Here is a 13324-nt window from a genome sequence, read left to right on the forward strand (position 1 = left end):
AAAAAGTTAGGCAAGGGCTATACCACTGATCTACACCTCTCGCGGCCCAATTCTTAATCAAACACAATCATCAGTGGTACTAAGAGCAATTGTGATTCTTTTTTCCAGTTCTCCTTGCATCAAGGTTTGTACCTACAGTATTTACACACTTTGTAGCCATCCCCCAAGAAATTCCAACCAATGTGGATTTCCCACTGCTAATTCTCCAACACCCTCCGGGGCTCTTACCTGCTCCCCTGTGCTGCGACTTCTTCTCCGCCATCCTACTCTCCTTCCTGGCGTCCACAGGTGGGGTGACTTTCTCTGGCTCCCCAGGACTGGCCTCTGGGGCCACAGAGGAGTACGGGAGGGTGAAGCTCTGCAGAAGTGGCTTCCTGGGTAGTGGTGGCTTGAAGCCGAGCTGCTCAGGTGCCCGGGCCTTCCCCTTTCCTGGGCCAGTGGGAGACCTGGCACCTCGAAGAGCCGGGGTGGCCCCCGTGTGACCCTGCTCGTCTTTGGAGGGCAGAGTCAGTCCTCTCTCTAACCGCACCTCCGCACTGTGCCTCTTGACGCCTTTTGCCTCCTGGGAAGGGCCCTCTCGGTACTTTAGCGAGAGGGAGGTGGAGCGCAGCTTGACGGGGAAGGGGTTTCTGTCCTCGCTCGGGGGTGGCTCCTGCGCGGCGGGGCCGGCCTCTGCGCCGCTCGGAGTGGTCTTGGCCTTCTGGGGGCTCCTGCTTGGCCGGGCCTGGCCGCCCACAATGTCCCCTGAGTCCTGAGGGTCGCACTCTGCGGGCTTCGGAGGGTCTGGTTTTGCGACGACGGGGTCAGGGAGCCCCTGGAGGTCGTCGAGCGCCGCCTCGCTCTTCCAGGCCAGGCCGCTGCTCCTCAGGAGCGGCAGGCGGGGACCGGGCGCCCCGGCGGGCTCCGGGGCTCTGGCGGCGCTGGGCCGTGACCGCGCCCTGCTCGAGGACACCGAGAACTTCTTCACGCTGCGCAGCTCCCCGCTACCTCTCCCGCTTTTCCGCCCCGGCGCTGCCCTCTCGGGTGCCCCCTGGGAGGACTCCGCCCTCTCGGCCTTGGCGCGGGCTGGGCGCGGGGCCTCTGCGTCCGGGGCCCCCGGGCTGCGCTCCCGCGGGGGTGACTGCCCTGCGCCCTGCACCGGCGACTCGGCCAGGCTCAGGCTCGCCGCCCGGTGCTTCAGGCAGCTCTTGGGCATCGGAGGGCTGGGGGCCAGGGCGGGGGGCTCTCCCGCAGCTCCGTTGGGTCCTGGCACTGCCAGTGCGGGCCCCTCTTCCTCCTGCACCCTTTGGCCTGGACCCTCTGGATCCGAGGGTGTCTCCAAGGTGATGGTGGTGGTGACAGTCTCAGCAGGAGCCACATTCCTCTCAGAGACGCAGGTCACTAGTGGACTTCCCATCTCTCCAGAAGCACACACCTCCTCCTCAGCTGTGCCCGGGACTAGGGGACGCGGGCCTGCCACAGGCGGCTCCTTTTGGACTTCACTGACCTTCTGGATTTCACTTTCCTGGATTTCGATATCCTGGATTTCACTGTTTTTCTGGATTTCACTCTCCTGGATTTTGTTCTCCTCCTGGATTTCCATCTTCTGGATTTCACTGTCTTTCTGAATTTTTTCCCTCTTCTGGATTTCACTGTCCTCCTGGATCTCGTCCCTAAACTGGATTTCACTGTCCTTCTGAATTTCGCCCCTTTTCTGGATTTCACTGTCCTCCTGGATGTCACCCCTCTTCTGAATTTCACTGTCCTCCTGGATGTCACCCCTCTTCTGGATTTCACTGTCCTTCTGGATTTCACCCCTCTTCTGGATCTCATTGTCCTTCTGGACTTCCCCCATCTTCTGGATTTCACTGTCCTTCTGGGTTTCGACCCCCTTCTGGATTTCATTGTCCTTCTGGATTTCACCACTCTTCTGGATCTCATTGTCCTTCTGGATTTCACTGTCCTGGATTTTCCCCATCTTTTGGATTTCACTGTCCTTCTGGATTTCATCCCTCTTCTGGATTTCACTGCGCTGGATTTCATGGTCAGAACTAGGATGCAGGGAGCTTTCTGGCTGAGATGGGGACTCCAAGCATGGGGCTGAGACTGCCACAGGCTCAATGACTTCCGGGATCACTAGGGAGTTTGAGACATCATCCCCAGGGGAGAGCCCATCCTCAACACTAGCACTGAGCGCTGGGCAGTGCTGTAGGCGGGCACGTCTGGCACGGGGTCCCCCAGGTGGCAGCAAGGTGACCAGTCCCCGAGGCTCAGGGTCTCTATGCAGCATCAGATCATATTGTCCAGAGCTGGGGTTCTCTTCTGTGCTGAGTTGAGGGAAAAGCTTCTCATCATATTCTTCCTCTTCTGGGGTGCCTATTAGATCGCACAGGGATTCAGACTGGGCCCGCTAGGAGAAAAAGGAGAGAAGACACCATCACTGCAGCAGATATTAGGAAGTCCAGGACTTCACTGTTTTCTTTAAGGCCTAAAAATGGTTTTGAGAAAGCAGTATATCTCCAGAGCTGACATTCATACACAGCTGTCTTTTCTTAATCTCTCCTTATTATTCTATCTGGACCCTCCCACAGAACAATGGCAATTACACCCTCAAAATAAATGTTGCTATTAGCTGCTTATGGCTGAGCCCCAAAACCAGCAGATGCCATTGTCTAGGGCAAGGTAGAGAGACGCAGTGTGTATCACACTGTGCTATGCACTTGTGACTTCATGTAGTCATCAGTTCATCCCAGTGAGGAGGGGGCCGTCATTCCCTTTTGCACTTGGAGAACCAGGAGCTCAGAGTGTCAAAATCTTGGTCTAGTCCAACCTATCAGGTAACTACCAGGTGGACAGCTATTGCTCTTTCTATGACCCTGTGCTCCTCTAAGTCAGTCCCCCATGTCAGCTCTCCTCAGGGATGCACCCTCAAAGGTTTCCTCAAAGATGATTCATATCATTCGAACATGGCCACAGTTAACCACAGCTCATAGAACAAAATCCAAAAATTTCAGATGAATTTAAAATCTTATTCTGTGGTCTTACACTGTGTCTCCTACTCTCCACTCAAGTTTAACCAAGGTCCAATCACTGTGCCCAAGGTGGGGCTGAGTGACTGCCCCCCACTCTGTGCCTCCCAGATGCTCCACCAGCATCCCCAAGAACTATCGCAAATCTGTCTCCTCTAGGCAATCCTATAGTTTATGAGTCTCCTTTTTGGCCGCCTGAAGCACTACTGGGCTTAACAACCTTACACTCCCTTGTGGCATTTTTTAGTTCTAAAAGGTCTCTGGAATCTAGAGTCTAGTCTAACTTCCTCCTGATTGTCAAAAAGTTCATGCCTCCTGTCTCAGGAAAAAAGAATGTAATTAAGATAATCACAAACCACTCAAAAGCAATATGTAAAAATGTCTCAAAGGTTGAGGGTACTGAGGTTGATCTTTTTAAAAAGCTCAAGACAGCAGACCTCAAGCGTCACTCAGGCTGTTGCATAAACATTGCTCTTGTCCTAAAATGTGACACTCTGGGGTGTGTTTGTGGTTTTATTGTTATTTGTAGCTTATTTAGATTTTTTATTTTATTTTTTGTGGTGCTAGAGACTGAATCCCGGGCCTTGCTTATGCTAGGCAAGTGGTCTACCACTGAGCTACACCCCCAACCTGTGTTAGTTTTAAGTATTTCCCAGCTGGCATCCACTTGCTAAGCAAACACAGGAAGATTGGGTTGTTTGTGACCATACATAACCAAAACACACAATCCTATTCTGGGTTTAAAAAGATGATGCACAAAGAAACCTAGGGAACATTATGGGCTGGGGTTGTGGCTCAGTGGTAGAATGCTTACCTAGCATGTGTGAGGCATTGGGTTCGATCCTCAGCACAACATAAAAATAAATAAAAGTACTATGTCCAACTACAATGAAAGAAAGAAACCTACAGAAGATCATCCAGAGCTGCAAGTTCCTAACTTTGCCATGTCCCTAGCCTTTGGCTACTACAGGAAACTACTGTTGTTGAGATCGCTTTGGGAAATGAGCCATGATTTGAAACTATCACAGAAGCCAGGCTGTTAGCAGAAAGCTGGGGAGTAGATCTGAGCCACTAGTAGCTACGAGGGTGCTGCTGTGGAGGAACAGGGCAGGATGAAGGCTGGTGTGGAGCATGGACTCCAGAGGTAGGCTTGGATGCTGAGTAGAGCCCCAGGGGAGCACTGCCTGGGTGTTTCGCCCACTCCATCTCTGCAACCTCCTCATCACCTCCCTCTTGGGTCCTTAGAGTGGCTTTTCCCCTGGAAACATCCCAAGCAAGCAGAAATGGGGGACCAATTGCTTGGCGTGCAGCAAGGTGCTATTGTGGCTAGTAGCTCATCTGGCCAAAAAGGAATCCCCTTAGAGCAGTGTCCACATCATCTCTGTAGCACCCGGGGCAGACAATAGGCATCAGTCTCTAAGACCTGGGTCCTATGTTTGGTGTCTCTGCCAGCCAGGAAACGTGCGGCTAGTCATCTAACCACGCTGCTCCTATCAAAATGGAATTCACAAGGTTCTCAGCTCTTGGCACTGACTGGGTTGGCTGAGGACCCTCTGGTAACAGTGAGATGTGGGTGTGAACGTCCATGGGTGCTCAGCTCTTCTGAATGTGGAACCGTACACAGAGCATGGTCTGTGGCAGAACAGAATGCTGAGGGAACCACTCTGCTGGGGCGGGGAGGCAAACGGGGTGAGCCAAATGTGCTTGAATGTGTATTTCAAATTCATGGTAAATATCACAGTCTTTATAGCTGGGTTTTTATTATACATGATGGGGTTTGTAAAATAAGAGCCCTTTTCATTTATCCTAAAGCTCCAAAAGATTCAGGAGCTTCGATGATATGAAATGATGTCAGCCCCTGGAAACACAGCTGGAGAAGGCCAGGCCAGGCCAGGTCAGGCCAGCAGCAGGAACAGGAAGAGGCCACAGTGGAGACACTGAGGATGGCTGAGCTCACAGGTGGGGGAAGTGACGGAGCAAAAGACCCTGGATGATATGGGGGATCAAAACAGCAGGACCTCATTGCCCATAAAACCAAAGGGACAGTGAGCCTCTACGAAGTGCCCAGGGACAGAAAGGTAGCAGAGGGGCCATGTGACCTCACCAGAGGAAAAGACATCTACGTGGGAATGAAACCTAGAACTGAGCCCAGAAGGGAGCTGGCCCTGTGCCTGGCCCCATGACTCCACCCTGCAAGAACATGGGCAGGTCTGAAGTTCCCGGACCTCATCAAGCCCCACAGGGCACAGCTGTGTCACTGTACTGGACACCCAGCATGTGCACTGGTGCTCTGGTCCCAGCTGGCAAGTTAGTCTGCGTGACCCGCCTGCCTCTTCTGGCATAGTCAATCCTGCTTCCCTGAGTTCACAAAGCGCCTCCCACACGTCCAAGGGAAACCCCACTCTCCCTAGGGAGTCCTGAAGTCCTGAGTGGGCCCAGCCTGCTGTCTCCCGCTGAAGCGCCTAGCTTGCCCTGGGCACTTCTTCAACACCCCGCCATCATTCTTGAGGGAAGGAGAGGGAGGAGGAGGTTGGTCTGTGAGTGTTTCTCTAAGCACAGTCATTCTCTGTGTCCAGGCTGGCCCTTTGCCCTGATTATCACCTCCTCCAGGCAGAGAGGACAGTGGCACCCTGTTGACCTCTAACTCACAGATACCAGGAGGTCAGAGTGCCCCATGAGTCAGCTGAGCTTCCAGAACTACAAGGAGACGATTCTCTCAAGCAGCATCACCACAGAGGAATCTGTTCTACACAAGGTGAGAGGCCCATGCTGCCAACTACGTCCTCATGCGGCTCAGGTGTCCCCTCCAGGGTTTCAGCTCCTGTCACCCACTCGTCACCCTCTCAAAGGCTTACCAAATGCCAGCCCTGTGCCTAGCACCACTTTAAGGGCTAGAGGTACAGCTGGGGACAGGGTCACAAAGAGGACACACACATTTTCAAAGGTCCTGTCTATGTGTGGCAAGACCACTGAAGGAGTGAAAGACCATGGTGACCCTCTCTGGGGACAGGAATCCTGAGATGAGACCCCTAAGGCTGAGACAGAGCTAGCCAGGAACAGAGCGTCTTGGGCAGGGGGACACAGAAGTACCAAGACCTGAGGCTGGGGACATCTTGAGGAGCTCAAGCAGCAGAAAGGAGACCCAAGTGTGGGGCGAGAAAGCGAGGAGAAGAGAAGCCCTGGACCAAGATGCTGGGGCACCACACACAGCATGTGAGTGACAGGGTCTGGGGAATGAGTGAGTGAACCTGTGGACGGGGTTGATATAAGGGAGGGACATTGACTGATGTTAAAAAAGATGAACAACCAACTCCAGTTCCCGCAGTGTGGTCCTGTTGACAGGGGTGGTGCTCAGAGGGAGCGGGGGAGAGGGCAGGGTAGGGGCTGGGGGCCACCCAGCCCACCCGTCCTGGCCCCTGGGCAGAGGAGGAGCCCATTACCGAAGACAGCCGCCTCATTTTGCTGGACCGCTGGTTGCGGGGCTTGACCAGGAGCTTGTGCTTGGCTGCAGAGTTGTCCAGGCAGGAGGAGAGTTCTGGAGGGCAGCTGAAATCAGCCACGGGCGCCAGGCTGCTATCCGAGGTCCGGGAGGAGTTGGTGGCATCGCCCGTGTGCTCTGGAGACTGTGGCCGGGATGAGGACACTAAAGAGACCTTCATGGGACAAGGAGCAATACACCAAACATTAACTTCATGACAAGACAGATACACCGGCTTGCCTTTCATTGTGCTCCCACACTCTCGGGCTTTTACCTGGGAGGGAAACTTGTTCAGGTTGGCTCTTGACAGGGAGCATTCAGGATACTCCTCTAGAAAGTGAAACGGCTGGGAGTTCAAAGTGTTGGGCCAAACCCTGGAAACCTTCCACTCCTTCCCAAGGCCATGCAAGAGCCTGTGAACAGGCTTCCTGAGCAGGACCACTCTCCCCCATGCCCCCAGCTATCTTCCCGAGGGACCAGTCCAGCCCGTATCTCCAAGGGTAGAAGCTCCTGCTTTTGTCTATGGAAGCTGAGAGCTGGGATTTTAGGGGCCAGGGCACAGAAGCTGTCCAAGAAGGAGGGCAAGGCCCTACCCAGTTTTCTATTACTGGACCTTTGTTCATTCTTGGAGAGCTCTGCAACCTCCTGGGGCAATCTGGCTTTAAGTCACCACTTGGTAAGTTAAAAGTATATTAATAGATTGTAATAGCTTGAACTGATGGTCAGCAAAGAAAGAAGGTGTTTCCAGGGAGGAAGGGGATTCTGGCAGTCACTGGAAGACCAAGGGCAATACCCTAAGACACCTGCCCATCAAACATGGCACACTCCCTCACGAGGTGCAGTCTACGTGGGTTATGCTGCTAAGATGTGTGCAACATGAGCCTTTGTTTACTGGTCTACAAATCTAACAGCCCAAAGGTTTCGAAGGGTAAACAGCCCCTGTCCCTCCTCTACGTGAGTGTGCACTTGTATTGCTGGGTTTTAGCTTCAGCTCACTTTAACCCCTTGGTTGGGAGACCCTGGCATGGAGTTTAGCTTCCCTGACTTCTGTTCACATGTAAACCCTGCGCCAATGTCACAGCTGATGTTGCCATTAGGGGACTCTTCTGTCCTCAGAACTCTCATTTTTGTCCCCACTGTCATTCTGAGAGTTCTCGGGAACTGGGAAGACCAATCCCATCATGACTAGGAGGATCATGAGTTCTGCCTCTGATCTGTGGTCTGACTTCAAGGGTGGGGTATGGAGGGGTCTCTCTGGGGAGGAGGCTGGGGCAGGGAAGCTGGCTTGTGTCTTCATGGGTGAGTTGGCAGCATCCAGAGAGTCATCTGCACTGCCTACTGCTGATCACTGTACGTTCCCTGCAGTCTTGCTTCTGGAAGCAGAGGACTTAGTCTAAGTCGTGCAGAATGTGGCACAAAGGAAATGCACTGAGGTTCAGGAGGTTTTTTTAAGGCGTGACCTTAGGTCATAGGTGCTTTCCAAAGTTTGTCCTCAAAATGGGGCTTATTTTGAGGAATGAGCTTAGGACAGTGCCCACATGAATGGCCATCAGTCAGGGAGCAGAGCTGGTGGGGCCAGGACAGTGGGTGAAGAGAAGCTGCTGGCCCCTCTGGGAAGGGGGGGCACCCATCTATCTGATCTCACTCCACCCTCCCCAGGCCCTGAGGACATGGATTCCAAGAGGTGACAAAGCTTGGTAAAACCTTAATAGCAGAAAACCTAGAACATGACCAGTTAGACATATAAAACCCCACCAGGTAAGGTTTCATTCATTGTGTTCACACACGCTGCAATGAATTTCAAAAATAATTCCACGTGTTTCCCGAAAACCTCACTGTCAGGAAATACCACCGTGGCTATGTCCATATTTGCTGCCAAAGTCTTTTTTTTTTTTTTCTTTTTCTTTAACAATAATCTCAAGTGGCTTTGTCAAGCACATGGGCTTAGGGAAGGTGTCATACAGGATAAAATTAAAGAGCCCCAAATCCCGTCCTCTTGGGATTTAAGGCACCATTATGTTAAATATCCCGTTACATAAGCACATTTCTAAAGGATGCATCATCTTTTTCCTCTCAATCGGCCAAGTGTGTACAAAACACTTTCTGGGATCCGTGATGACTGGAAAGGAGTACATTTTTCTTTTTCTTTTCTTTCTTTTGTATCCTAAAGGCTCAAATTTTAGTTTTCATGAAGCTATGGATTGTGCATATTATCCAATAATTGATTTTTTAAAAATCTCAGAAACTTTGTGTGTGTGTGTGCAGTAACTACCATAGAAGGGATGCGGTGAAAAACAAGGTCAGCCCTGGTCCAGCATGAATGGCCCCCTGCAGCTGACCATGGCATTGTACATCATGGTGTGAGTGGGTTTGGAACCGGGCTGGCTCTCTAATGCATGGGGTTAGGTACCACCTGTTCCTCTTTACTACCTGAAGATGTAGGAAGTGTGAGAGCCAGGGATCCGTGGGATGGGAGGAGGGAGAGTCACTCATGCTGAATAAGAAGCCATCTCCTACCACGTGGCCTGAGACAGAGTCACGTCTGCTCCTGAGAGGGTGACAATAAAACTGTACCTGGAAGTGTTTTAGGGTATGAAGAAATACAGGGTCAGCTTGGCAGAGCCCAGAAACAGGCCATTCTCTAGTATTTCTTGAGGCTGAAGAGGTGTGGGCAGCTTCCGGACCCCCGGCCCCACTCTGGGAGTGAGCTTGGACATGCTCACCCTGGAGCTGGAATCTGGAGGGAATAATTAATTCTCCAGGTAGCTTCACGATAGCCCCAATGTGGGGGCTGACTTTGCGGCCACATCACAGTCCTGACTTCCCATCAGTGATGGAAGCCACAACTCCACAAGAACGAAAAATAAGAAAAAAAAAAAAATTAGATCTGTGGTGGACTCGCAGGCATCCAAGCTGAAATAGTTGCTGAACATAATTGAGAGCAACACAGAATCTGCAGCCCCACCATGAACAGCTCCTAGGCCAGCCAGGGGCCAGAGCATTCCAAAGATCCCAGGGCGGGTGCGTGACCCTAATACTCGAACTCTGACCTTTATCTGCTTTTCAAGCATCAACACACCTGGAATAATTCCAACTCCTCCGTCCACAGCAAGCCTTATCTACATGGGTAAAATGACCGTCTACTTTATCACTCGGGTCAGAGTGCACTGTGTGCGTGTGAAGCATTCTTACTACAGTGAAATACCGTTTTCAGAAAGCAGCAGCAGCAGGAGCTATGGTGTTTATGCATGAGAAAGAGCTCACCTGCTCAGGCCCCTCCTCTCGGATTTTATGGGGAGCAGGGTATTAGGATCAGCTCCTCCGCCCCTCTCTGCCCTTCTGGGGTCATAAACTCTCCTGCGGTCCAAATTTCTCTGCTGCCCTGTTCACCAGTAATGGGCTGCACACTCTAGACCAACAGGCTCTTGTGGTCCTAAGACAAGGACGTGGCGTTTAGACCAGTGTACATGTCCACCCTTCCCTTCTTTCCACTCAGCGTCACAGTAGCAGAGAACACACAGAAAGGCGGCTCCCTCTTTTAAGTGAGATTGTGGGTCTGACTGTCTGCACGGACCGGAAAGACGAGGTATCGGTCTGAACACCATCACAAAAATATGTCATCCAAACCACATCGCCTCACCAGACCTGAATTTCTGCTCAAAGAATGAAGACAAACATAGCCCAAGGGCCAGCTGCAGGCTCAGGTGACCCGGCCGCCCCCAGGAGCCCCCAGAGCTCCAGCTGCCCTGGATGATTGGCATGGATGGAGGGTCAGGGCCCAGGTTGCACTCACCTTTATGGTCATGCCGGGACCCACGTCGTGCAGCAGGGACATCTCAGGGGGGCTCCGGGGCAGCCCATCATCCTCGGAGCTCATGCCGGTATCCTCTGCCCGCTTGGCCGGAAGCCCCCCTGGAGGGGGCGGAGGCCCCATTTTCACGTGACACTGTATTTTTAACTAGATTGAAATAAAGACCATTTGCTCTTAGTGTTTTCATCAATAACACTTATCAACAAATCTCCCTACTCCAATTAATTCATTTGGGAAATATCGTCAACACTCTTGCATGGCGGGGGTTACTAAGCTGAAACAGCATTGGCTACCAGCTCCTGTGGTCATTCCTCTTGGTTGGTTTTCTCTGGTACTGGAGATTGAACCCAGGAGCACTTAACCACTGAGCCACATCCCCAGCCCTTTTTAAATTATCTTTTTTTTTTTTTTTTTTTTTTGAGAACAGAGTCTTGCTAAGTTACTCAGGGCCTCACTAAGTAACTGAGGCTGGCATGCGATCCTCCTGCCTCAGCCTCCCAAGCCACTGGGATTACAGGTGTGTGCTACCCAGCTCGTCCTCTCTCTCTCATTGTTCATTTAAGCTGTAACCCAGAATGCATCAAGATCAAGGGGTAAGCAGCTTGGTGAGTCTTAGGAGACTTGTGATGTGCCTATTACTTTAAAACATGGCAAACAAATGAAGCAGAAATCACTTTAAAACTTCTGGATTAACATTTGACATCCAGGGGCTGGGATTGTGGCTCAGCAGTAGAGCGCTCGCCTAGCACATGGGAGGCCCTGGGTTCGATCCTCAGCACCACATAAAAATAAAGGTATGGTGTCCAACTACAACTAAATAAACAAAATATTAAAAAAATATCTGGCTTCCAAACCAAACCAAGAGTCTCTGCCAAGGAAATGCTCACCTGGAGGGCTTTAATCCGGTCGCACACATTTTCTTGGGAAAATACCCGCACGGGCCGAGCAGGGTCTTGTCCCGACTCAGGAATGAAAATACTGTCATGTGAGAGGGCCCGGCTGCCCAGCGTGCCCCTGGACTCCCTGGGATAAAAAAGTGACCGTGAGACCCTGGCCACCTCCCCCTTCACCGACTCCTGGGGACCCAGAGTGAAAGGGGGGCCGTGTGGGTTAACCGCACCAGGCACATCCTACAAGTCCTCTGTGTGTGTCGTCTGTAGCTCTTGGTTCCTGTTTATGCCTCTCAACCGTCAAATACCTCGGGCTACCCCTAGTAGCTGCGCAGAGCTGGGAATTTTCCTAAGAGATCTGAAGGCTTGCGAATTCTTTTTATTAGTGGAAAACCTGAGGTGTGAGGTTGGGAGATGCCAAGCCTGCAGGGAGGAAGGGCGGGGAAACCAATGTGGCAGAAGGAGGGCATGGCTCGGGGGCAAATGTGCAGCCCCTCCGTGTTGCCCAGTGGGCTGAGGGCCTGCGGGCTGGAGGTACCATGCATCCCTGCTTGTGCGTAGTGAGAATTGCCATCTGCACGGCCGTATCCTCTTCTGATTACCCGGCACGATCCTTGCCACTCTGTGCTTACGTCCCAAACATCAGTGGCGGGCCCTCCTGCCATTGCCATGCCAGGCCCTTTTCCCAACCCGGAGCTCAAGGATCTGATTTGGAACTGAACCCAATCAATGGACATTCATAAAATGTCCACAGGATGTGGGAATGAGCTGTAAGATTTTCCTAGCAGCCTGAACAATAGGTGGAAGGAGATGATGGAGACTACGGTGAAGGAAGGAAAGCAGCCTCTACATTCGCTGGTCTTGTGCACACCGACTCCACCCCTGCCCCTCCCCGGGGCATCCTGTCCTCTCTGGGGCATTAGGGCTCTGAGGTGTGGCCCTGCCCTACTGCAGATCAAGCTGTGTCGGGTCAGCCGTGCTTCCCTTTAATTACACTCTCTGGCCTGCAGGGGCAAGCTTGCAAGTAGGCACCGTGGCTCCCAGAAGGGGGGTCCTCACGTTTCTAGGAAGGAATCAGCACAGTGGAAAAAACTGTCCCTCCCTGCCAATGGCAGCTCCTAACACAAGGTCTGTCTCTCTCACACACACACCTGGATCTCCGGCCGGCAGCACAGCCCATGACCATACTGTCTGGAAACCACAGCACTGCCCAAACCCCTGCACTCGGGTGTCACTAGGAGTCCAGGGGAATGAAGAAGTCTCCAAAGAGACACCCTAGCCAAACACAGGAGGCCACGTGATCAAGGCCATTCACCACGGCAATGTCTGTGAGATGGGGAAGCAGCCAACATACTCCTCGGGGTGTTGAACAGAATACTCCAGGAGCATCCTAGGAGGAGGACTCTGCCTCTGACTGAAAGGAAGATCCTCTCCCTGCAGGAGCTCGCCAGAGGAACCTGCAGAAGTACAGCAAGCGGCACACAGCCACACTCGGGGCACACCAGCTCTGGGAGAAGGGGGTGGGGACATGCACAGGAACATACGAGAACACAGGTGCATGCTCTGCTTTCAAAAAATATAAAAAGAACTGGGGTTCTGGCTCAGCGGTAGCGCACTTGTCTGGCGTGTGTGAGGCACCTGGTTCGATTCTCAGCACCACGGAAAAACAGATAAAATAAAGATCTATCAACAACAAAGAAAATATTTAAAGAAAAAAGTAAATAAGAACAGAAGGACAAATCATAAGTGAGGAAGAATGGTTCCCTTTGCGGGGAGGGAAAACTAGATAGAGAAACAGGGTACAAAGGTACCTGCCTTTACAATTTTTGTCTTTTAAACTGTAAATGTTTCCTATAAACAAAAGACAGGGAAGGGAAATAGAGCAATCTCTAAAACTAGAAAACAGAAACAAATGAGCCAACTTTTACAGCAGGTTGTTGACAGATCTACAAAAAGAAAGATAGGATTTCAGGTGCCTTTAACTCTGTGTCTGAATGACTTTTTTTTAGATTTATTTTTTAAACCTTTATTTTATTGGTTGATTTTTATGTGGTGCTGAGGCTCAAACCCAGTGCCTCCCATGTGTGAGGCAAGCGCTCTACCACTGAGCCCCAGCCCCAGCCCTCCAAATGACTTT

The 13324-nt window shown here is 51.8% G+C and overlaps 1 protein-coding gene across 3 annotated transcripts in view; it reads right to left on the minus strand.

Moving 5' to 3' along the window:
- Cracdl (CRACD like) overlaps positions 1–13324 on the minus strand; it is a 137466-nt gene that overhangs the window by 21704 nt on the left and 102438 nt on the right. For all 3 annotated transcript variants that reach the window (XM_076833083.1, XM_076833081.1, XM_076833082.1), the window contains exons 4-7: positions 11185–11320; positions 10280–10444; positions 6449–6661; positions 229–2389 (exon numbers count right to left, since the gene is read on the minus strand). In XM_076833083.1, coding sequence (XP_076689198.1) covers positions 229–2389; positions 6449–6661; positions 10280–10444; positions 11185–11320 — 2675 coding nt within the window. The remainder of the gene's footprint in view (positions 1–228; positions 2390–6448; positions 6662–10279; positions 10445–11184; positions 11321–13324) is intronic.

Source organism: Callospermophilus lateralis, chromosome 14, assembly GCF_048772815.1.
Source record: "Callospermophilus lateralis isolate mCalLat2 chromosome 14, mCalLat2.hap1, whole genome shotgun sequence".
Classification (NCBI taxonomy): Eukaryota; Metazoa; Chordata; class Mammalia; order Rodentia; family Sciuridae; genus Callospermophilus; species Callospermophilus lateralis.